At 41.0% G+C, this 24,344-nt stretch overlaps 1 protein-coding gene across 1 annotated transcript in view; it reads left to right on the top strand.

Moving 5' to 3' along the window:
* The window catches only part of DPP6 (dipeptidyl peptidase like 6), a 398,916-nt gene that overhangs the window by 353,415 nt on the left and 21,157 nt on the right, over nt 1-24,344 (top strand). The window contains exons 12-16 of the mRNA XM_041408558.1: nt 189-227; nt 7,116-7,223; nt 7,758-7,849; nt 9,533-9,580; nt 11,635-11,753. Coding sequence (XP_041264492.1) covers nt 189-227; nt 7,116-7,223; nt 7,758-7,849; nt 9,533-9,580; nt 11,635-11,753 — 406 coding nt within the window. The remainder of the gene's footprint in view (nt 1-188; nt 228-7,115; nt 7,224-7,757; nt 7,850-9,532; nt 9,581-11,634; nt 11,754-24,344) is intronic.

Below are 24,344 nucleotides of genomic sequence, written 5' to 3'. Positions count from 1 at the left end.
TGAATGCTTGTCCAACAGGAAGGAAAGTCAAGAAAAGCAGCCACTGGATTCCACTTCAGAAACACATATTTAAACAGTTTCTCTGTATTTCTGAGCAACCTTTCAACTCTAATCCAACAGCTTCTTGCATTGATAGGCAAAATATGATATATGACAAGTATGGTATTAATGATCTTTTTGTGTTTTAGAAACATGAAGATGAGAGCGATGCCTGGCTGCACAGACAGGTAAGAGTGATCTTCTCCTTGTAGTCAAGTTTTTGTTAGGATAATTGCTTCATTGAGTTTTTCCCCAAAGAGAAAAAAGTGATTTCCAGATTTGAGAGAGCGACTTGGAAGACAGCATGATCTGTGTAACAGAAAAGAGCTTCTCAGTAACAAACAAGTTCTCAGTAAAGATGCCATCCACTCTGGTAGGTCCCATAGTCCTCAGCCTGCAATTTCCTTGTACTTAAAAGAGATGAAAAGCTGATGTGGGAGGGAAATCACTCACTGGCAGTATCTGTATAGGACTCATCAGCCTCAGAGGCAATCCTTCACACCCTGCCCGACACTGATCATCACAGTTTAAATACTATGGTTGTTGTTTTCTGGTCATTTTATTGAGAGGTTCTCTGTCCATTCAGAGACAACATCATGCAGATAGTGTGTTGAGTCAGATAAATATCATATATAACACTTGCCCAGGAGTCAGTGTGTGAAGGGACCTCAGATTAAATGAAGCTGGTTTTGAGAGAGAAGCTGTGATCTCCATTCAGCCACAACACCAAACTGCTTTTCAAGCTCTGTGTGAATGCCAGACAAGGAGCAGCATGTCACAAAATATCTTGTTTGATATATTTTTCCAAGTCCAGATTTAAAGCATTTCAAATTTTTGTCACAGCCTGCTCAGAGGAGCCAAGACCCTGTAGAAATGGCATTTCATCAGTTCACAGCAAGAACAATGCTCTCCTCTGTTCCAGTGGCTGTCCTGCAGCAATGGGCTGTGTGTGATCCACATGAAAATTGATTTTATGGGGAAATAGATTTTGTGCTCCAAGCATTTCAAATAATCTTTTGCTGATATAGAGTAAAAATGGTGTTGAAATATTCTTTGCATTCATAAGGACTCTATTGGCTTGAGTAGGAAACAAAAGCTTAAAAGACAAGCCAAATCAAGGGAAAATTAAATTGTCCATAACTTGTACATTAAAAAAAAATTTAAAAAAAACCACAAAAAACACCACCCTTAACTGGCATTATTTATTTTATAAGTTTGAAGGCAATAGCAGTAAAATAATCCTTTCATTGATATTTACTGCAGTTCAGTAGAAGTTGTATTTTATTAACACAGTATAGTACAACTTGTGTTTTTACACTGCTGTGGTTATTTAGTCACCTACCATGTGGACAGGCATTAAAAGATGGTGCTTTATCCTCAAATCTGAAGTAAATGATCTGTCAGTCACTAATGGACCTGCTCCAGAGAAATACATTTTGTTTTACTACATCTCCAAAAGCATGTGCTTAGTTTGAGAGCACACACTTAGTTTAATGTTAGAGAAGGGTGTTCATTACAGCCAAATGAGTCAGACATCTCAGTGCTAAACTAAAATAACATTTTCTATGGACTTTGGAGACATTTAATGGCATCCTTCAAAAGCTTTTGTAGGAGTCTGAAGAATCATATAGCTCTTTTGTCAGTATTTCTGACAACAAAATTACTTAAAATTCTAGTTTTGACTGAATATGATTACTGGGATAATTGTATTTTCTATATTTGCCTTTTATTCTATGACACATTAATCCAGATAACTGGAAAGGTATTTTCATGGCATGAGTGCCAGACTATGAGAATGATGTGAAAATGTTAAATGCTAGTTTTAGTCCACTAACCTCTTCAAGAAGGAGATTAATTGCACATCAGGCAGCTGCTGAAGGAGCTCAGGAGTGTGGCTTGGCTCAGGATGAGGACTCCTTGGTTGAGACATTTTAATATAAGTGTTTGCAAAGGAGCCAGGTGCCCTGTCCCCTCTGGAGACAGCCAGGTTGGTGGCAGTGGGGTCACACAGTCAAGGGACCCCGGGCAGGGTTCAGCCCACCCCTAAGATCTCCTGTCAGAAGTGGCCCAGTTTTAAATCAGTAGGACCAAGGAATCCAACTGCTTACCCTGTTCTTTAAAATACTCCTTTAAAAATTCCCTGTATGCCTGGTTTGAAAGGCATGCACAGGTTTTACGTTTTTCCTGGGAATTTAGGTGCATCCTTGAATAGGGACAAACAGTCAGCTGGGAGCAGGGGACAAGAAGACACTCACCAGGGACAAGAGGAAGTCTCCAAGGATGGCAGGGCTGGCTTTTTTCAGCTGTCTGAAATCCTGGGAGTTCTGAGATAAAGCATACAAGCCATGAATTTGAATTTTGTTCTTTAGTAGTTTGGTGACTCAGCAGCATTTAGAAGTCTGTGTGTGGAAGGTCATAGTAAACAATCTCATGTTTCCTTCTGGGCTCAAGTTCATGAATATATTTTATGCAAGTCCAAAATCTTTGGAGAGCCTCTCTCCAACACAGGTAAAGAGAAATAATGCAGCTACTCCCTGTGCAGCTAAAAAATAGGGTAAACTACTTAAAGTATAATGAGGAATACACAGTATTTACACAGGAATTGCTAGAAAGTATCTGTCACTCTTTATCAGATGAGGTGGCACATATTCTCTAAAACTGTCCAGGGACTCTGCAAGTTTATACTTCTTTTATTTATATACTTGCTTGTGCACTTCTGAGCACAAGAGCCAGACTGAACTTCACTCATACTTTTGCTTAAATACACAAACTGTTTGGAACACTAATTATAGCTGTAAGCCATTTTCCAGTGGTACTGGGGATGGTCATGTACAGGCTATGAGTCAACAAGGGAGAGATCAGGCAATTTCTGAGCACCTGCTGATGATAAACTTTACTGGCATTTTAATAGTTTTATTTATTTAATTGTGAATGTGGCCTGAAAAAAAAAGATTTAATTAGAAACCAGGGTGCAATTGCAACTCCACCAAAGGCTGCAGTCTTTGGCACTGATGTTGGCAGGACTAAGAGACCATAAAATTGTTGAGAGACCTATAACCTCCAAAACTGCCTGCATGGGCTGGCTGCCCTCCCCTGATAACATCTTCTTTGGGTTGCATTTTCTATCCAGTTCTATTTGCCCATTGTTTTAGATGGTATCATTCTGAAGCTAAAGTGTTAGAAGGTAGAGATGATGAAAACCTGGCACAATTTTTCTTTTACTATTCCCTTGCTTTAATCCTGCATGATAACCTAGTAATGATTCTTACATGTAGTCAACATGAGGTATGAGAAGAGATTTTTAAAACAAAAACAGAGTTCAGAGGAACTTACAAACAGGACCCACTTTTTCACCCTGTAAAGCCCTTTTGCCATGCAATTATCCCATAACTGACCTAATTTTGGCCTAATGACAAAGGATGCAGCAGAGATAGAGCCCAGAGTTGCATAACTCAAATACTGAAATTCATCTACCAGAAATAAAAAAGCAGCTCCTGGCTACAAACAATCTTTTTGGTGCTTAAATGAAGAGTTGCCATTTCACCCAGTGGGGGGGATCTCTACCCAGAGACATGGGATCTTTTCCAGTTGTTGACTCTGATTTTGGTGCAGCTGCCATGGCTTCAGAGATGGCCAAAGGTGTGGTGCACCCAGCCACAGAAGAGGATGAGGATAAGGGTGAGGATGAAGCTCAGCATTGCCCCAGGGGCTGAGTGTGTCAGGAGATGGAAAGAGATCTTCCCCCTGCCCTAAAGAGGTGTCTGTATTGTCCCATTAGAGTCAGTGCACATTGGGTGTTTTCTCTGTTGGATTTAAACAAAGAGTTTATCAATATGCAAGGGATTAAAAGAATTCATGTCACACCTATCTGTTTATCAGAGCTAGGGGCCTGTGACACAGAAAGTATTGGGGCATTTCACTGAAATAATAATTGCCAACACAGCTAAATCTTTAATTCTGGGATCTGGGCAAAGATGGATCAGACACAGAGGGCAGGAGACTGCTGACAAAGGGAAAATACATCAGAGAATAAATTGGAAAGGATCCAGTTATTCAGATTAATTTGTTTCCTTTTTAAAACCTGAGGATGAACCAGAAAATCATAATTCTTATGGAAGTATAACTCTCAGTCAGTAATAAAACCAACATGCAAAGAATCTGCTTTACCACTAATTTCTGTGAGGAAATGTCCAAGAGCATGTGAGGCGCTGTAGAAGAACTGGGGGCTGGGACTGTGTTGATCACAGACAAACCAGTTTGGAGCTGCAACATGTGCTGCTGAAATATGATGATTGTTTGCCCCATGTTAGTGTGTGGGTGGGTTTGGTAGAGCTGGATTTCTGTGTCCACTAATCTTTTATAAATTCCAGCTCACCATAAACCAGATCAGTTCTCTTTCAAATATTTGTCCTGGTGTGTGTTTGATCATGCAAATCCTCAAGGTTAGAGGCACCTGTGCACTCCCCACCCTGCTGTTCACACCTTATCTTCCCTTGTTTTGCCAGAGGAGTCTCCTCAGGTGGCTGCAGATCCAGTGATGCTCAGTGATCCCTCTCCAAACACAATTGAATACACTCAACCTTTTTAATTGTTATTCTTTACACCAGGACTTTGTGCTCCTCTCTAGGATCTACAGACCGCATTTGGCATTGTCCCCTCACCCATCCTGATTCTACCAAGCTTGGGATAAGCCCTGGGGCACTCGTTTTTTAATCCTGACCTTTTGCAGGTACACTGAGTTGAGTTGTGCAGCTCTGAGCTCCAATACTGAACTCTCCAGGAGGTTCTGAGCCCTCCAGCATCCTCCCATTGCGTTCTCTTTTCCAAAAAACCTGAAGTATTTGGTGGCATAATTTTCTCATATTTCACTATCATCTACAACAAAAAGATTACAGACATTTGAGATTATACCCTTATCCTTTAAAATGTATTAATGAAACATGGATTTGTTCAATACCTTTTTTTACCTACTGATTCCACCTGTGGCTATAATCCTCCCATGGCAAAAACTTCCAAACATTCCATACCTGCTGCATAGTAAAAGTATTGTCTTTTACTAGCACTAAACTGATCTATTATTTTCAAGGAGGGCTGTTCTGTTCTATTATTGTGGGATTCAATCAACAATAGTTGACAAAAGGTTCTGACAGTTCATATCACATGCAGAATATTTTCTTGTTTGTAGCCGGAAGCTGCTTTTTTATCTCTGGTGGATGAATTTAAGTATTTCTGTTATGGAACTCTGGGTCCTATTTCTGCTGCATCCTTTGTCTTTGGGCCAACATTTGATAATTATGTGCCCAGTGTAGCTCCCTAAATTATAAAATCCTGTTCCAAGAGAATTTCAGTCTGTCTCTCCATTTACCCCCCTGGGTAAGTCATCATCTCTGTCACAAAGTTCTGCCTCATTCATGTGCTGCCTTTCCAGCAATGAAACATGCAAACAGACTGTCCTGTATCACCAGCCCAGTGCTAAATCCTCACATCTGTCACCTGTGCTGTGGACCTCCTTCCCCTGTAGCTCTGAATGAGCCTCAAACTCATCAACACAATGCCTGCTTTCACTGGCAGAGACATATTGCAGGAATACATAATGCAGGAGGCACAGATATAGAAATGGAGGGTGAACTCATTGCTACCTACCTCAGGAAAGGAAAACCTGTCGAGCAGAAGGTTTGCCTGAGCTATCACGGTCATTATTCAATGAGGTTTCACCTGTCATGAAAGACATTTGGAAATAATATAGAGTTTCGTGTTTCAGGTTCCAGAACAATGTCAGAAATAAATGAAACCATTATTTCATTGAGCTGCAACAAGCTGCAAATGGGCACATTTTAAAATACACTGAAAACCTAAGCAGGGGAAAATAAAAGGCAAAAAGAACAGTTTGAACACCTAATAGAGCGCTGACAAATCTGATGAATAGCAGAAAAGAATTAATCAGTAAAGAACAAAGGAGCAAAGGAACACAGAGTAAGAATAATGTGTTAGCTTATGGGAAATAAAAATGTTTATTCCTTTGCTGTGCCATAAGTCTCCATGTACAATCCGGTTCCTGCTGGTTCAGTGTGGTGTCTTGGCATGTGCCAAGCAGAAAGTCAAGGGGTTTGATTAACACTGAACTGCAGAGGACCCAGAAGAGGCTGGCAACATCTCTTTGTTGGTTCTCCTGGATAAAGAAGGGTTCACAAAACCCAGCCAAAGAAGGGCTCATCCAGGCACAGAAAATCCTGATATCACAGGAAGCTTCAGCAAAGGTTCAGCTTGTTATTGACTCCCAACTAGCTGACACAGAGTTAGCTTCACGTAGCCAGTCCTGTTGGTACAGAGTCCTGAGTCCCACCACATGGACCATCTTTCTGCCTTCCCTGGTAATCTGCTGTTCAACCTTTTCATGTAGTGGAGACTTCTCATGTGCCTCAGGGCTCTTGTTCAAAGAAAGAATATTCCTTTCCAAGAGATGCTTGCTCGCCACATGTGGTGTTTGATTTTCCTTCTGCTGAGTCTCTTCTATCTCTGAGTGGAAGTTCCAGTCACCCAATAAATTCAATCACCATGTTCACCGGGGAGCTCTGTGTCAAAGAGTGCTGCAGGAGATCCTCTCCTTCATAAATAATTCAGTGAGATAAGCATTTGTAAGGCAGTAGAAAAAGACAGCAGTTAGATGCTGTTCAGTTGTGTTTCCTCTGGAAGAACAGAGAGGTTCTTCCAGCAGGGTAATCAGGGTTTGTCACAGCAGTTCTAAAGGCTCCAAGTGCCCCGAGCAGCCAGCTGAGAATGTGCATTTTGGCTTTGCAAATGGGAATTGACTTTATAGCCAAGGAACTCTCCTTGCTGCCTGTCCTCCCCCAGATGAAAGGTGTCTGCTTTCCCAAGGGCAAGAAGCAAACCTCAAAATTTCCTCCAGTTTTCAGTGGGCTCTTTGCCTCAGCTTGCTATCAAAGACCACTTTCTATTTTGCTGTGAATTAGTTTTACAGGGTGTTGGAGTGCTGAGCAATTCTAAATATGATTAACAATTAGCAATTCTAAATTCAATTAACGCTAATTCACCCCTTAATTTTGCTGCTTTTACAGAATGAAGAGCCCGTTTTTTCCAGGGATGGGCGGAAGTTTTTCTTTGTCCGGGCCATTCCCCAGGGAGGACGTGGGCATTTCTACCACATCGCCATGTCATCCTCACAGGTGACTCACTGCTGCTGCTCTGGGTCTCACCTGAGACAGACAGCAATAAAAAGTGGTATCTGTGCTTGTAGCAACGAGATGGGGAGGTGCAGATGTCAAAAAGTCTTGTGCATACAAGGAAACTTCCAATGATGCTTTATTTGGGCATAAGATAATGTGAATGTCCAAAGAGAAAGTTCAGTGGATTGTCTCTTTCCAAACAATTATTATTGGTTTTGGTTTTGTGATGTCACCTTAGTCATAGATAAGTAAATTTCCACCCTGCCATAAAGGACTAAACAGAAGCATGTGGGCACCTGTATTAGAGGAAGGGGTTTGAAGTTGTTCTGTGCTGAATTCACCTCATCATCTTCAGTGGAGACATGGTTAGAATGATTCTGACTCTGTTATACCTGCAGATTCACAGAAATGGCAGGTGTAGTGGTGGAAATTGCAGATGTTTGGTTTATTTTTCATGGGCAATAGAGCCAGAAGAGCTGCCTGTTTCAGAAGTTTTAGCAATAAAGAAATCTCATTCTCTTTTCTTTCTGGCAGCCCAACAGTAGCAATGATGACTTACAGGCTATTACATCTGGAGACTGGGACGTGACAAAGATACTGGCATATGATGAAAAGAGGCAGAAAATGTAAGTAAACTTTGGCCTGACAAATCAGACTTCCTTTGTTTAGCCCTGGGCTCTGGGTTGGTTACGAAGGTGTTGTGTATGCACTGAAACCTGTGAACATGAGGAGCTGGGGATAAGAAAGTAGGAAAAGTTGTCTCAATTTTGGCCTAACCTCTCACACCATTACACATATCTTGTGTTATTTGGAATAATCTGTACAGTTCAAACCTCTATTTCTATGACTGTTAAATATATTTGTGCAGACGAGTAATTTCTCCTGCTGTAACTTCTGATATTACCCTCTGTAGGAAAGAAGCTTGTTTTCATCAACTACTTAGTCAGTTTTAGAATCTTTTGTTGACCTGCAAAAATACCAATGCAGTAGGGAAAAAAAAAAAAAAAAAAAATTATTTAGTTAGAATTAGGGGAAAAAATAAAAAACAAAAACAAGAAAAACAAACCCACCCTTCTTCACACTTGTTCTCTATGCTTTTAAAATAAGTTCTGTAAACATTCACTTTTTCAAGTACACTTCAAGAAATTACATAAGAAAATATTTAGACAGCTTCTGGAGTCAAATAACAGATGCCTTTCCAGAAAAACTTTTGGATGGATACAAGGTTCTCACCTCTTAGTTATTCAAGGGCACTGAACAGTTGAGCAAATAATCTCTGGAATATAATAAACTTTGAGTGATCATTAAGAGCACAGTGATTCTCCAAGATTTTGAATGTTCTTAATTACCAATAACTTCAGAACAATATAAAATCATAGAAATGTAGAATCACAGAATGGCTTGGGCTGGATGAGAAAGAGCATCCAGTTCCAGCTCCCTGCTGTGGGCAGGGACACCTTTCACTGGACCAGGCTCCCCTCAAACCTGGCCTTGAGCACTTCCAGGGGTGGCCTAAGTAGCAAACTAGCACCAGAGTCTTATTGGCATTTTAAGTGGCCAGTCAAGCAGAAAATGCCACACACAATTTGTACAATCAAGATGTGTGCCTAGGCAAGTGCAGCTTGTTGGAATCAGATCAGCAGGGATGAAAACCCTTCCTGGCATTGTTCACCCCATGGATGCTACATTTTCTCCTGTGCTCTAGAATTATCCACACAAAACGCATCTCGGGGTTTAATTCAGATTTCACAGGTGGGACTGAGGTTGGCCACCCCCTGCAGCATCACTCTTTTACCTCCAGAAGCTGCCACTGCACAGCAGAGCTGGTGTTGTTTATCCAGAGAGGAGCTCAGCACAGAACAAGGACAGCAAAGTGTTCTTCAGCTTCATGCTCTGCTTCCCATCAAACCCTGATTAGCTGACAAAGATTAACTGGGCAGAGAAAATAATATGGGCAGAGAAGTAAAAACTTCCTCTAGAGAGAGAAGAAAGGTCTTTAAAAGAAATTCTGAGCCATGAGTCCTGAGGTAAAAGGTGGATGTCTTCCACTTAATCACTTGATCCTTTTTTGATCCACTGACATGACAAGTGTAGGACCCAAAGTTTTCCATGCTTGTTTTAATTGCAGTGCAGTCTGCCATGTACTTTCTTCAGCCTCTCAGTGATGTCTCTCTGTATCTTCTCCTTGTTCAATTTAAACTCCCCTTGTTTTCACAAGATCATGAAAATGGTAATATGAGTGAAGATGTTGCATGAGACATTTCTAAACCCTTCTAATGGTGCAATTCACTTTTATTTTTCCTCTCCAGTTATTTCCACAGCACAGAAGATTCACCAAGAAGGAGACATTTATACAGGTATATTCTTTAGTAACTTCATATTCAGAATTTCCAATTTCTTTAGTTTTACACGAGTCATAAGCAATTGCAGTAGAAGCAGTTTCTTAAGTTTTTTTCTTTAATGGAATTGGAAGATCTTTCAGTATGTCACTGGAAGAAACAGTGTAACCATAGCAAACAAAATGCTTGACACTTGGAAATGTTTTACATTTAGCAATATTCTCATATCAATGCAAATTTTAAATTGGTGTCAAGATTGACTATCACAAATAGATAGTCTGTTCACAACAGAACTGCTTAGCACTTAAAGGAATTCAGAAATACATAAAATAATGGAATAAACTGTCTTTATACTTTCCAATAGAGGTTTTCAGAAATTTTGTAGTAGCTCACCTCTTCATGAAACTGAAAAGAATTAACAATATTTTATGTTTACAAACCTTTTTCTGCAGTTCCAGAAGATTTTAGCATTGTCCCTAAGTATATGATGAGTAAAAACCTGGTTTTACAGCAAGCTGTTGGTAGTGTTGCCATTGTGAAATATTGTGGAAGCAGATTACAGAGTGGAGGAAACACAAATTTTTAAATATATTTTAGAATCATTATTCCATTTGTCCTGTTTTTCTTCTCAGTCACTCTGCTGCCATCACATCTGCCATGAAGGGCAGAGCTGTGTCGCCCTGATTTTGTAAGACTTTGTTAAGCCTTCTGATGTTTACATTCTTTCAACAAACTTTCTCACACACAGTTCTGTAAATAACCTATGTTTTGCATTCTTTCATGGAGGTGGAGAGAATTGATGGACCCTTGGTCTGTCCAGTGGCATTGGAGAGGTGGCACTGTCCCCCTCCAATCCACTGTCACCTTTGGAAAACTATAAATGTTGGAGTCAGAAAATAAAGTTCTTCTTCTTCTTTTTTGTTCCCCTCGAGAGCAGCAGTGTCTGTGTCATCATTTCGTGCCTTATCACAACAGAGCTGGTGAAGGCATCAGTGGAAAAGGGACAGCCAGCACATTTTCCTTCTCTCACATGACATCATATCTTTTTTTCCCTCAGTGGGAAGGAAACTAGAGCAAAGTAAATTATCTGTGATTTAATAATTTATTTTTCCTTTTGAGACCTATATGCCTGTTCACTGCACTCCACAGTTTTTTGAGGGTTTTTATTTTCCTGAAGAAAATTTTAAAAATTATATTAACCCTTCATTTATATTGAAACAATATAAATGAAGAAGAAAAACCTCACTTTAAAAACAGAGTCCAGGCAGAGTTCAAGAGCTGCTGGCATGAGTGAAAGCACTCCCCACTCTTCCTTGTCAACATCCATCTCACCCTGGTGCCTCATCTCCCCACACAGACAACAGAGAAGGAGCAGATGAAGACCTGTTCAGGGTTTTTCCCTCTCCTTTTTTTGTGCTTGATTTAGTAGATTTAATTAGGATTGTAGTCAGAGATAAAATCTGAGCCCAAACAAGAGCCCACGATTACTCATTTCAGTCTCTGCGATCCTAAAGTTGCTCAGCCTCATCTCTTGAAATGGTAGCAAAAAACACTCATCTGCATTACAGTAATACTGGAAATATCTCTTGGTTAATATTCTTGAAGTTTCAAAATACTATCTATTAATATTTGCTAATAATATTCTTGAACATTCAGTGGACTGTCCGTTTGCTCACAAGTTTGCTGCTAAGAGTCCACTGAGCTCTTTACTGTCTGTTATAATATAAATAAGTGTTGAAGTGTTGCTGCTTTGTTTCATGTCTTCATCCACCAAATTATTACTTCCTCTTGTGAAATTGCAACAATCATTTTGTTTTAAAATCTGTGCCTTCCTTCATAACCACCTGACCTTGCAAAATGACATCAGTATCCATTTATATATTCTCTATTCAAGCAGGAGGGAAAAAAAATCCATTATTGCTATTTAAACTCAACCAAATGGAAATACTTTGTCTCTTACTAATGTTGGACACATTAGATTTATATTCTTGTTCTAAAGAAAGGTTCAAGTAATGTTGCTTTCAAATAACATTTGCTCAGTGACCTTCATGGAATTGTATTAACTTTTTCAGTGCAAGCACAAATGGGAACTTCAACAGGAGGTGCCTGTCCTGTGATCTGATTGAAAATTGCACTTATTTCAGTGCAACCTTCAGCCACAATCTGGAATACTTCCTGCTGACATGTGAAGGTATGTGCTGGGTTCTGTCACTGCAGTTGTTGTGCCTCAGGGGCAGGATTTAGAGTCAGCACTGACATCTTCAGACACTCTGTGTACCTGAGGTCAGCTTTGAAAGACTGGCCATGAATACCTTGCTTTTAAGACTTTACACTTGACATTTTTCTTTTCTTTTCTTTTGTGTTTTTACTTATAGCTAGAAAGCAAATATTTACAACTTTTTTTCTGTGCATACATGCACAGAAGGTAGAGGTGGATTCCCCCAGCCACAACAAGCATCCTTAAAGGAAAGCAACAACAAAACCTGGAGGATATAAAACATCAGAAAATTTATGAGGGAGAAGCCAGCAAGGTGGGGTTGACTGTGGGTGACTGGGACTAAGTTCCAGATACATCAACCAATGCTGAGAAACAGAGGGAGTTAAAATAAGTTGCAACAAGAAGACAATTCGCCAAAATGGCAGCTTACAGAAATGTTCCTGATGGACAGTGTGAGTACAGAATATCTGGTGTATCTTCCCTGCTCATGCATCATAGATCTGCTTCAACTTGGCATAATCTGCAGGTCCAACAGAGATTTCCTGCTTGGAAAATGCATGAGAGTATCCAAGAGTCTAAGGGTGCATTTCAGGAGAAGAGTCATTGAAGATTTCTCCAGCTCTGTTAAGACTAAATGCAGAACTCCACTAAACTTAGTCCTATATAATTTAATTCTGTTTGATTATCCAAAATTGCACACAAAATGCATGCACACCAGTCACCTGCTCCTGGGATTGAAGCTGCTCAGATGGCTGCATGTCCTCTGAAAAAAGGCTTGAAAAGCAAAGAAATTCCTTATTTTCAACAGCTCAGGAGAGAAGTGAGTAGGTTTTGAAGGGATATTAGGAAGGAATTCTTTGCTGTGAGCAAGATGATGCCCTGGCACAGGTTGCCCAGAAAAGTCATGGATGCCCCATCCCTGGAAGTGTTCAAGGCCAGGTTGGATGGGGCTCTGAGCAGTGTGGGATGGTGGTGCCCATGGCAAGGAGACATCAGGGGTCTCTGTGGTGATGCAGGGGCTGCCCCTTCTCTGACTGCCAAGTATCCACTGCTGTCACTGTTTGTGGGGAGCACCAAGGTAAAGAAGGAATATTTGAGATGGTAAAATGGGAAATAATCAAGATGAAGTGGAGAAGTAGAATGGTTTGTATAAAGTAAAATACCTGGATTAGGACAATTGTAAAAACATGTTTCTCCCCTGGAAGGGAATGATAGGTTGCATGTCAGAGGCATTTAGAGGTATTAAAAAAATATCTGGCAACACAGTACAGAAAAATATCATTAACAGGGCAATACATTAATTGATTTAATAGACTAATTAACTTAATGGACTTACCTGTAAATCTGAATTTGTAGTTATGGCAGACATATGCAGAGAAGTGTCATTTGTCAACAAACATTCACTTCTGTAGTAAATATTATGTTTACAAAGTTCCTCCCTTTAAAATAAAAACCTTATTTATTTTTCTTGTTTTCATTTCAAGAACAGCTGTCAGGAGGTACCAGAGACAATGTCCATTTCCTTTGCGCCAAGATAATTGTTTTACTGTAATTAGAAGCATTTGTGAACAAGATTAAGGTTTCTAAAGGCCTTATCAACAGTTGTGAGGTGATTTGGTTTTGATTACATTATATCTCATCCACAAAAACCTACAGTGATACCTAAAGAGATTAATGAGTTTTATTAGTGTGTACATTAATCCAGTACACAAGATAACGATTTTGCATAATAAACTATCGGTCTGCTGTAAAGAATAACTCAATTAAAAGGTCATTAGGGTTAGATATATTTACATCTGCTGAATATATCTTTGTCTGAATTTTAGTTATTCAGAACTAAATCCTCAAATCCTCAAATACAGCACAGCTTCTTCTGTGGAGCTCATCTCAGTGTCTCCATTCAGAAAACGTGAGAAAATACAGAAATCTTGGTAGAATTTCCATTTTCACTGATTCTATAAAAATATCAGTTTATTGCATTTGGTGGGGCTATTCCTTATTTACATGACTGAAAGTGAGAGGCCTTTCAACCTATTTGCTTTTAAGTTTGCAGGAACCATTTCTTTTTGGCGTTTTTGATGTAGGATCCATCTAATTCAGATGTGTGCTATGGGGGCACTTGCAGCAGGGACAGCTCCCTTTGGCTCCTGATGCAGCTGATGTGAGCCAGGTCAGTGGAAGCCTCTGCTCTGGATGAAGTACAGATTTCTGGATAAAAATATCATCCTGTCAGACTTTGGTGATACAAATAGGTGTTGTGGTTTCATGGAGAGTCACCCGGATTCACTAAGAGGACAATTCCTTTTCCACAGCTCCTCAGGGTGCTTAGCCACAGCTTGGCCATGCCTCAGCTCCCCAGGGTGTTGGGTTATTGCTCACCAGCATTCATGCTCTAGTCTAGTTTAGATTAACAGAAAATCTTATTTGTTCATATGAACATATAACACAATAAAGGAAAAGCTCCTTGAATGAGGAGCTTCTATGAATGAGCACATATCAGGGGACCCTGCAGATCCTGCAGTTGATCCAGCAGACAGAGCAAGCCCACCAGGGTGAACAAGAGTTTGTCTTGTTCCCCAAGAGCTTCTGCCAGGAGTTCCCATCTCTGCTTCCCCCCAAAAAATCCCCACAGCTGGAGTCCATGTTCAAGACCAGACAGTGGCAGTACCTGAGCCTGTTTAGTGTTTTCTTCTCCATAACATGTCTAACATGCATAAATTTGTATTTAAATATGTATCCATACATAAATCTCCATAATATGTATAAAATGCATCAGTATGTATAAAAGCACCCAGAGCTCAGGTCTTGCTGTCTGCTCTCTGACTGTGACATGAAAATGTGTGTTCATAGTGATCACTGGTGCACCCAATGTCAGCCCCATATGTATCTTTGGAGGTAGCTAAATTAAATTATTTTCCTATAATAGCTTAAAAATTTGTATTTTCTCAGCTGTCCGCAGGACAAACACATGGGCAAATATTTATGGCTTGAAAACAATTCCTGTACTGGCAGAGAATAACCTCCACCATACTTCAGTTTCACTCTGTCCCTTCCTTTGTGACCTTTTGTTGCAAATTCCTTTGAGTTTAGAGCCACAGACATGACTGTGGCTCAGCTGAGCTTCTCTACAATGGGTGGCAAGGTTTGTAAAACTTGAGCAATCAATCAGTGCTTATAAAATACTTTGTGATACTTAAATGAAAGGCAAAGTTAAGGGAAAATGGCTTCCCTGAAAGGACCCAAAATGCCCAAGAAGGTCTGGCATCACTCATTTGATTCCAAAGGTCAAGAGCTGGAAGTTTTCTTCTTGCTCTTTTGGTACTTTAAAGGCAACATATAATTTCCTTAAAAGATTTTTTGCTGTCCTGCAGAATACATTTAGCAGCCTTGCTACCTGGCACAGGCTGAAATGAGAGCAGCTGCTGTGATAGAAGCTAACCTCTCTTGAAAGAGGACAGTGTAATGCTTGCTGTCAGGAGGCAACATTTATTGCAATCAGTCAGTCCCAGAAGGCTAGTTACCTTATTTTTCATCTAATTTTATATGCTCATGATTCAATTACTGTAGCAGGATCTAAGGAAACACGATGCTTTGCAGACTGCTGTTTGATTATCTCCTCTAGACATGGTTGAAAAAGCAATATCTTGACCAAGGTCACTCCTACTGCCATTTTCACCATAAAATATGGGTTTACACTTCTGCCTCTTCTCATAAACCAGCACAGGCTGATTCCTTCTAAGATAAACAGAAATAAAATCTGGATGGAAGTGATTTGCTATTTTTTACCTAGATTTGATTGAGGTTGGATTTTTCTCATCTGAAATGGGATGTAAATTTTAATTTCATTGAGAAAATGATAAGAAACTGCAAGTTTTGGTTACAGGAAGAAATTTATTCCTGTTTCTTGAGTGGGACTCAGACAGGTAGGGTGCAAGTCTGAATGACACCACCCAATAAAGCACTAAAGCTCATTTTTAGGTGATAGCTCCTTCTCTGGAGGACGAAGCCCTATCAGTTACTACCCCTGTAGTCAACTGTGCAGTGTTTTAGTATTTCCACTGTACACAGGGACACTTGGTCTTCAGTGGCTCCTTCTGTCTCTCCCCAGAGTAACCAGCCAGCGCCAATAAAACTCAACTCCTAATGAGGCTGTTCATGGGAAAAGCAAAGGAATCAGCCGTTTCTGCCACAGTACAATTGGTACCCTGGCACTCAGGTGTTTTGCCTGCAGTCAAATATATTTTTATGATAGTTTTCACTATCATTAAAAAAATGTGTGAGATCACAGAGACTTTCAGTTGGACTCACAGAGCTGGCAAATGTTTCCTGGAGCTTGGAATTCAAGTGCCTGATGTGGCAGACTGTGGCATCATAGCATCCTTTACATCAGTTGGTCTTTCTCCATCAACTGACCTCATCCATCCTCATCCTGACCATAGGGAGGTGTGGTTTTCCCCACAAAGGGTTAATGACTTCTGAGACAAGAGGACTAGAGGGGAAGACCCTGGCCTGTGCATAGATCTCTGCAATTAATGACATTTAATACACAATGAATATGATGGGGGGAGGGCAGAATTGTTCTTGGGATGCCTACCAGTCTGCTAATTAAAGTTCTCTGTAATCATGCATTATCAAGAAGGATTAATAATTTTTAGGGATGTCACGAAGAAAATTGGGAGGGAGAGGACTGTAACCAGGGCTAGGGGAAGATTTGTCTCAGACTTGGCATGGTTGCTGGGGATAGAGAATTGTCATGGCCACTACAGTGTGTGTTATTCTTCAACCAGTGACCAATTAGGGAAGAAACAGCTTTCACTTCGAGGAGGGACAGCAGTGTAACTGAACATGGAACTATCTTCTTCTACAGTCCTTCCTCCTCTTCCAGATACAGTGAGATTGTTTGTTTTTTTTTTTCCAAAATGCTGTTAAACCGCTATTATTTATCCTGTCTCTTTGAATAATATCTCTGCTGAAAGCTGTGTCTGTGGCTGACTGGCAGCCTTTATTGTCAGTCTTGTGCAGGCCAAATGACTTTAAAGCTTTCTCTCTCTCTGGAAAGAAGAAAACAGATTTTTGTAAGAAAAACGTTAAAATATTGTCACCTGATTTGGCTCCTCTCTGGCACGGTGGTTCTCAGCAGCTTAGCCTAGATGCTGTAGATCAGTAATGACAGGTAACAGAAATGAAGTCATTTCTGCCTTTCCTAGCAGGCAACTCTGCAGCTGTGGAGCCAAATGTTATGTTGTAACTGAGCTGTGCTTAATAAAATACCTAAAGAACAAGTACAAAAGGAATTTATCTGCTTTTCCCCATGTGTGTCCTCCAAGCCAGTGATGACAGCAGCTCTGTAACTGCACTGCTGGCCCTGAGGCACTGAGGGGTGCCTATAGGCCTGGGAAATCTTTAAAAATAGGATTTGTTGCTTTTACATGTTGCCAGACAAAACCGTGTTTCAATCCCATTCACAGATTACAAGTGGTACAAAAGCACTGATTAGAAAAAACTCTGCAATTTAAGGATTTCCTCTGAGAGTGATTCATGCTAATGAAGGAGCAAACCAAATCAGTGATGATCTGAGTCAAGTTTCTCAATGCCATTGGACATTCTTTCATTCTGCTTTTATGAGTTTTAAAGACAAGTGCTGCGAGTTTTTTTCTTTATAGAAGCAGCAGGTAGCTATAAACTTCTCAGCTCCTTAAACAGTTTCTTGAGAATTTAATGATCTTCTTTCCTCCCTCTTGGTGAAACTTGGAAACACCAGCTGGAGATGGGGGCACTTAGGAGCAGCACTTGCTGCTTTCACTTAATGGGTTTATGCTGAGCCTTGAAAAGTCCTTTTCTTGTTCCACATTTGTTTTCTTTTTCCAGAATTTTGCTGGGGTCAGTAAAGATTTTCACTACCAAGTTTCATCAAATGATCTGGCTCTGCTTTGTGGCTGGTTGTCCTGACTTTGCTTTTAAACACATTTTAGCACCAAAGAGCCCAGAGAATGATTTCAGGTTCAGCCTTCCACTGTGGGGAGGTCTAAACCCCCTGGTTTGGAATCCTTTTAGCTATCCAGGTTGTTCTGCCCACTGATGTGGACACAACAAAAGATGGCAGAAGTCTGAAATGTTTGGTGCTTCTGGAGATCACCATAGAGAAATTTTTAGTGTGGGTGAGTCTGACTCATTAAATCCTTTGAGTGAAATCAGTATTTTCTGATGAGGGCTGCTTTAGAAGAAGCATTTGTGCTTGTTGGGGCCAGGATCCAAACCCAGGCTGGTGTCCTTGGCCAGTGCCATCTCTCTAAAACCAGTCAGTGGCTGCCCACCAGCATTTATCCTGCTTTCTTTTAATGGCATGAGAAGGGTTTTTACTGAAAATCACAGACCAGCACTCCTGGGCAAGGGAGCTTTTAATGGACGATGGAGGTGGTCAGAAAAGTGGGAAAACTGGGTCATTCATGCTGCCTCACGTGCTGCATATCCCATGAAGAGTGTGAGATAAGTGGAGCTTTTAATGGACGATGGAGGTGGTCAGAAAAGTGGGAAAACTGGGTCATTCATGCTGCCTCATTGCTGCACCATGAAGAGTGTGAGATAAGCTCAGCCAGCAGCTGGGTGGGTGGGTGGGAAAAGCTTTGAAGCACCAGCTTCAGCATCCAGCATCACTGGCATAGCTCAGCTCAAGATTTAAACCCCAGGATTTTTATTTTTTTCTCTTAATGTCAGCAAACATAAAATTCTGAGCAATGTTTCTAGTATTGTGGCTATACTTCATGTCATTACTGCATAAAGACATTTATCTTTTTTGAGGAGATTCATATTTTGGAAAACTTCCTAGTATTTTATTCTCTCATGGGATTGCCAGCTGATTTAGACAGAAATTAATGTGTGTCATAGAAAAGCTAAATTAAAATCAATAAATCACATGGATTTGTTGATGAATTTTACTAACAAAGTAACATTTTGCTTTGTTTTGCCCATTGACTTATGGATTCAGTCTGTTTCATCTGCACTTCTTGTAAGTGGCTTTGGGGAATTTTTTTACATGAAAATTGCTTAAAATACCACTCTTGTGAAAATTTTGAATGAAACATTCATCAAAAAACCAGGGGTTCTACTCATAAATACTTACTTTATGAATAAAAGTGTCTGAATCTTTTCTGCCTCAGGACAGAAGATCGTGACATTTGTCTGTCACTGTGAATGAATCAAATCATATTTTTCTTCAGTTACTCCATCAAAATCAGGTGACCATGTCACAGAGATATTTTTGGCAGCAATTTTTACATTTATGTCTCCTACAATAGAAAGAGCTTCATATTATTTAATATCTCAGGAAAATCCTATACTGATATTTATCAGGATACAAGGAGTAGAAATGTTATTGTTGGCAAAATAAATACTGCACTAAGTTTTTAATTTGAATTATGGAAAAGTATGAAAATCCTTTTGCAACCTTTCTCCAGATGACCATTTTCCTGCTCTTACCAAGTGAGGAGCAGAGGCACAGAGAGAATTAAGGGCTTGCCTATGGACACATCTGGAGTCAAGTATCATGACCCCCATTTCCATCTTCATATTGCAAGACAGTACTCCAAGGAAAAGCAGCACTGACTCCTGGAACAGACCAGAAATATGACTCCTTCTGCAGCCTGTCTCCATTGTGGATGGTGGATAATTAACCCTCTTCAGGATTTTTGTAATAATGTACCCATCAGGGATGTGTCTGCCCAGCTCCTGCAATAAGAGGTTGGTTCGTGCCTTCAGGCAGGAGAATAATGAACCTCTCTCTACATCTCCCTCAGTTCCTTCATTTAATCAGACCTTTTAACCTGTGCCATTTGGGCCAGACCTACCATCCCAGGAAAGCAATGGAAAATCTGGAGACAAGGATATTTTTACTAACCATGGACAAGCAGAATGCAAATCTGCTTGTGGATCAATGATCCACAAATCACAAGTGCATAAAGCAGTGTTTTAAACCTCTCTACGTTGCCCATGTGTTGCCTTAAATATCACGTAGAAGTGTTGCATGTCACAGTCTCATCAATAAAATCCCTGGAACCAGACTGTAATTAGCAGTTGTTATGCTCAGGTAAACATCAGTGCCAGCCATAATGGAAGTACACATTGGCTCTTCCCTGAATGTACTGGGCTATTTATGAGCTGTAAAACTGCTCCATATTTAGGCAAATAGATCAGCAAAAAGCAGGTGGATTGCATCTTTGTTCCCCTTTTTTTTACAAAATAATCATGTTTTTTGGACAGTGCTGTTGGATTCTATAAATCTTGAGTTGGATGTGGATCCCTATGATACACACACTTACAAACAGGTGTTTTTTACAACAGTTGCTTTAATTTGTTGACCTGCATCCAAACATGGAGAATTTAAAGACACATCTGCTAACAGTGCTCTGAGAATCCTAACCAGCTGCCAAACACTGGTTAGGACACATGGATTTGGCTTTTTTTCTGCTGTCATGAGCTCCTTTAGAGAACTCAAGCAGGACTTGTAATTCCAGCTTCCTAGAGGTGTTGTGAAAATGAAGTCCATTACCGACTGCAATGCTCAGACGTGCAATGACAATAAGGGGCATAGAGGCTCCTAGACAGATAAATTTCCAGAATGGTTCTGAAAGCTTCAGTGAATCTTCAGTCTATTCACTGCAGAGAAACCTTCCTGACACAGCAGCCCAGCCATCAGTATGCAGGAGAGCACTCCTGTGACAGAGCCAGCATGTAGAGTGGTTAAATGGCTCTGGAGTGAGGAGCCAACAAGGCATGGCCGCAGACGCTCCGCGCTGCCTCATCCCAACAGCAACCCAATAACGAGCCTGTAATTACACCACAGGCCTCAATAAGTGCAGGACCAGTCCTCCCAGGTGCTGGGTGCTCCTAACTCCCCCAGAGCAGCAGAGCAGCCCTCGGTGTGTCACAGGACAGGGCTCCAGCAAGCCCAGCCTCCCGTGCCCCCATAGCAGCACTCAGGACAGGCAGGGATCTCGAACCAGGGATTGGGGTTTGAGTTGTAGCAGTGCTAAAGCATATATGGAAAATGTAACAACCCATTTTGGCTTAAAGCACGTCATTATGTGTTTTCATAGCACTGGGAGTGCATGAGGAGCTGGGAGGTCCAATGTAGCTGCAAGGGGGAATATTTTCCTGTGGCTTTTTTTCACTTGGAGGGTCCTCAGACATGCATGTGTGTGCTAGTTTCTTCTTGTGGGTGATATGGGGTTATGGAGCTTCTTAGAAGGATTTGAACAAACAATTTGCTTCTCAAATGCTACTGGGGTAATATTTCATTAGGAGAGCTTTCAATTGGTAATGCCCAAATTAAAATAATAGAAACTCTTTTTCTTACTTTTGTGAGATGGAGAAGCTGAAGGTCCTATTTAACCTCCCCATGTAAGTCCATGGTGACTCAGGGTATCTCTGGCAGATAACAAGGGTAAGCTCGTGGTTGTGGGTACAAATATCTCAGTCCAGGGCCCGAAAACAATATTAAATGCACAGGGAGGAGATATCTTCATTTAATCCCTACTTAAATTTAGTTAGGTAGAAAGCCTGCTGCCTGGCAAGATTTCTGAAGCATATGGATTTAGTGCCAACTAAAAATGGTCATAAAACTGCCCATCATGGTAAAGGCAAAGCATCTTAGAAAGGCTTACTTCCTACTGGAATTCAAGCAAATGCTTTCCAAGTGCAGCTGGTCCTGCTAAGAGGGCCAGAGCTTGGCAGGTGACCTTTGGCAAATATAATGATAAATTAAGTTATTGAGATCTAAAGAGACTTAATTGGATGCTGAAGTAACTATTAGCACTGAAAATGGATTTTATTAACCAAGAGCCTATGGATATAAAAGTGCACAAGGCACACCTAGGTTTAAACAAATGTGAAAAGCTGATACCTGGATTTTATTGCTGGGATATGCACCAGCTGGAGGCTACAGCTCCATGTAGCCATGCCAGGAGCTCTGAAGACCTCAGGCAAGGCTGAGAGCCCGCTTTAAATATTTTTTTTACTGCTGACACCATAAGCAATAACTTCCAGGTGGTGGCTGGGAGGAGGAAACCCAGGGGAAGGTTGTTTCTACTGCTGTCCTGACAGGCTGTGCCTCCCTGGGCCCCACCTCACCTTACTGTGAAATGCAATAACCTCCTGTTAAGCTCCTTATTGTATTTTTCCTCAGTACATCTCAGAGGAGCACAGCACTGCCTGTCCACAAGGACTGGAAGGCAAAGTCAGTGCAGATCCATTCTCTATCCACCTCAGGGGCTTTTTCACCAATCTGCTGCCTGTGCCAAAACAGGCTCACTCTGAGCTGGGCCCAGGAACTGAACTAAATGAAAATTAAATTGATGTTTGTTTTTGTTTTGTTTGGTTTTGTTTTTTTCCTGCTGGGATCAGAAGTTCTAGAAGCTGTTCTGCTGCTTTACTGGATGATTTCACAAACATTTCTGATATTGCAAGGGAGTGGGACATGCTGGCATGGGACCAAGGTGCTGAGGTGGGGATGGGAATGGACAAATCTAAATTCAGTGTCTTAGGGCACCTCAGTGAGTATTTCATCATCATAGAAACGTGGGATACCCTGAGTTGGAAGGGTCTCACAAGGATCATCAAAGTCAAACCCTGTCCCTGCACAGGACCACCCCAAGCATCATTTGGAAATTTTTTATGGGCCACCTAATGACTGCGGCCTCTTACTGCTACACTCTAGAGTAGAATAGTATCTATATTCTATATCATTCAAAAATAAAATATGGTTTTCTTCAGTCCACCCAGATGTACTGGTTTTTTTAAATCTCACCAAGTGCTATAGTATTCTTCAATATAAATTTTTGCTACTTGATTCTTGATGTGCAGGTCTTGAGGGTTTGTGTTTTCTGAACATCCTGAGCTGTCCTTGGCTGAGTCTCTAGCAAAGGGCAGAAAGCCAATATTTGGCAGTGTGTGCTCTAGGGGTCTGAACACTGTAGGGTCTCTCTAGGTAGAGCAGGGCACCCGAGAATCCCAAGATCTATCTTGGGGTTGAACCCAAGTGGTTCTATCCTTGTGTGACCACACAAGTCAGGTATCCTGGCTTGGGTTCTACCCCAAAACACCCAAAATACCTGTCTAACAAAACCCAGGATGCATCAGAATCACAGAGTCAACGTTCAAGCACAGCTGAATGTCCTGCAATGTGCTCAGGGCCTGCAGGAACCGGGCGTGTCTCGGCCATGTGCCTGCAGGTTGCCACCCAGCGGGATGCTAAACGGGCACAGCAGCGTGCTGGGGCCTGGGAGGCATTCCCAGGGCTTCCTCACATCCCAGGTCACTAGGTGAGTGTTATCTGTTGTGACCAGAACGGTTTCCCACACAAGGATGATTGCCACCACCTCGGGTTGTTGTGTATGCGGTAGCGGGAGGCTGTAATTAGCGCTTCCAGGCAAACTGTGACCTTTTGGAACTTTTCCTGAGGCTTATGGAGCCTAAATTAGTTTTGCTGTTTGAAAGCATGCACAGGCTTAATCTCTGGGCCCTATTTATATTATAATTACTATATAATTCACATTTGCATTCACTTGACTCCTTTTCTTACTTAACAGCCGAGGTTGGCTCTCGCTCCTCAGGTCCTTTGTGCGCAGTTCATGGGTCACAAATCCTGTGGGTGAAGGCAGGGTGGGGGATACTCATTCTCACTCTCTCACATGCTGTGCAACTGCAAAACAGCAGGCTGGCATCAAAACCCCCTTTTTCACAACAGAAGATACCACCGGAGCTTTTTCTGCAGGAAAAGAGAGGATGGTATTCTTGGTTTGGGAGTTGGGTGAGAACTTCTTTTCTACCTCCTGTTAACAACACTGTTATGACTATAGTTTGAGACTAATTAAAGTGATGGCTTTAGTTATTTTTATAGTCTGAGATTAATTAAAATGGAGACTTTTGTGGATATTCCAGAATATTTTTTCTTCCTTTAAGCAGATCTCTCATTTTTGTTATAAACTATCTCACTCTAGTCTTATACATCTTTAATACCTTGTAAATTCCCCATAAACACTCAGTGACATAAAAACAGGTGAAAAAACCCCAAACTAATATGCATGAATATTTAACAAGAAAATGAATAGAAAATGTCTGTGATTTTCGGTGCCTGAAAAGATATTGTAGAATTAAAGCAAAACTCCTCTCCCCTTTGTAATGGCCCCATTCTGCAAAGCCCTATGTGTTCTTTGCTTTTACATGTTTTGATCCTGTTTCCACTTGACTCTTGCTTGTAAATATGAGCTGCCTGGCATTGCCCAGAGGAAGGTGATCTATCAACTGCTTCCAGCCAGGACTCTTGTCACTTGGTCATTCCATAAATATAAAATTTTATCTGAGCTCCACTCGCAGGAGATAAATGACCATGACAACAGGCTTCCTCTGATGCCTCAAATAATGAAGCCTCACAAATCAGGCAGAAGCCTCCTGCATGTCAAGACCAGGGTGCATGTGCGTTATTTCCAGCTATATGAGCAACCTTGGATGAACTCATTATTCTGCAGTGGGTAGTACAGATGTTGCCATCCCACAAGATTTAATGCTTCC

Source organism: Onychostruthus taczanowskii, unplaced genomic scaffold (genome assembly GCF_017590055.1).
Source record: "Onychostruthus taczanowskii isolate IOZ18803 unplaced genomic scaffold, ASM1759005v1 scaffold3, whole genome shotgun sequence".
NCBI classification, from domain to species: Eukaryota; Metazoa; Chordata; class Aves; order Passeriformes; family Passeridae; genus Onychostruthus; species Onychostruthus taczanowskii.
This window is presented reverse-complemented; position numbering and strand designations above follow the sequence as displayed.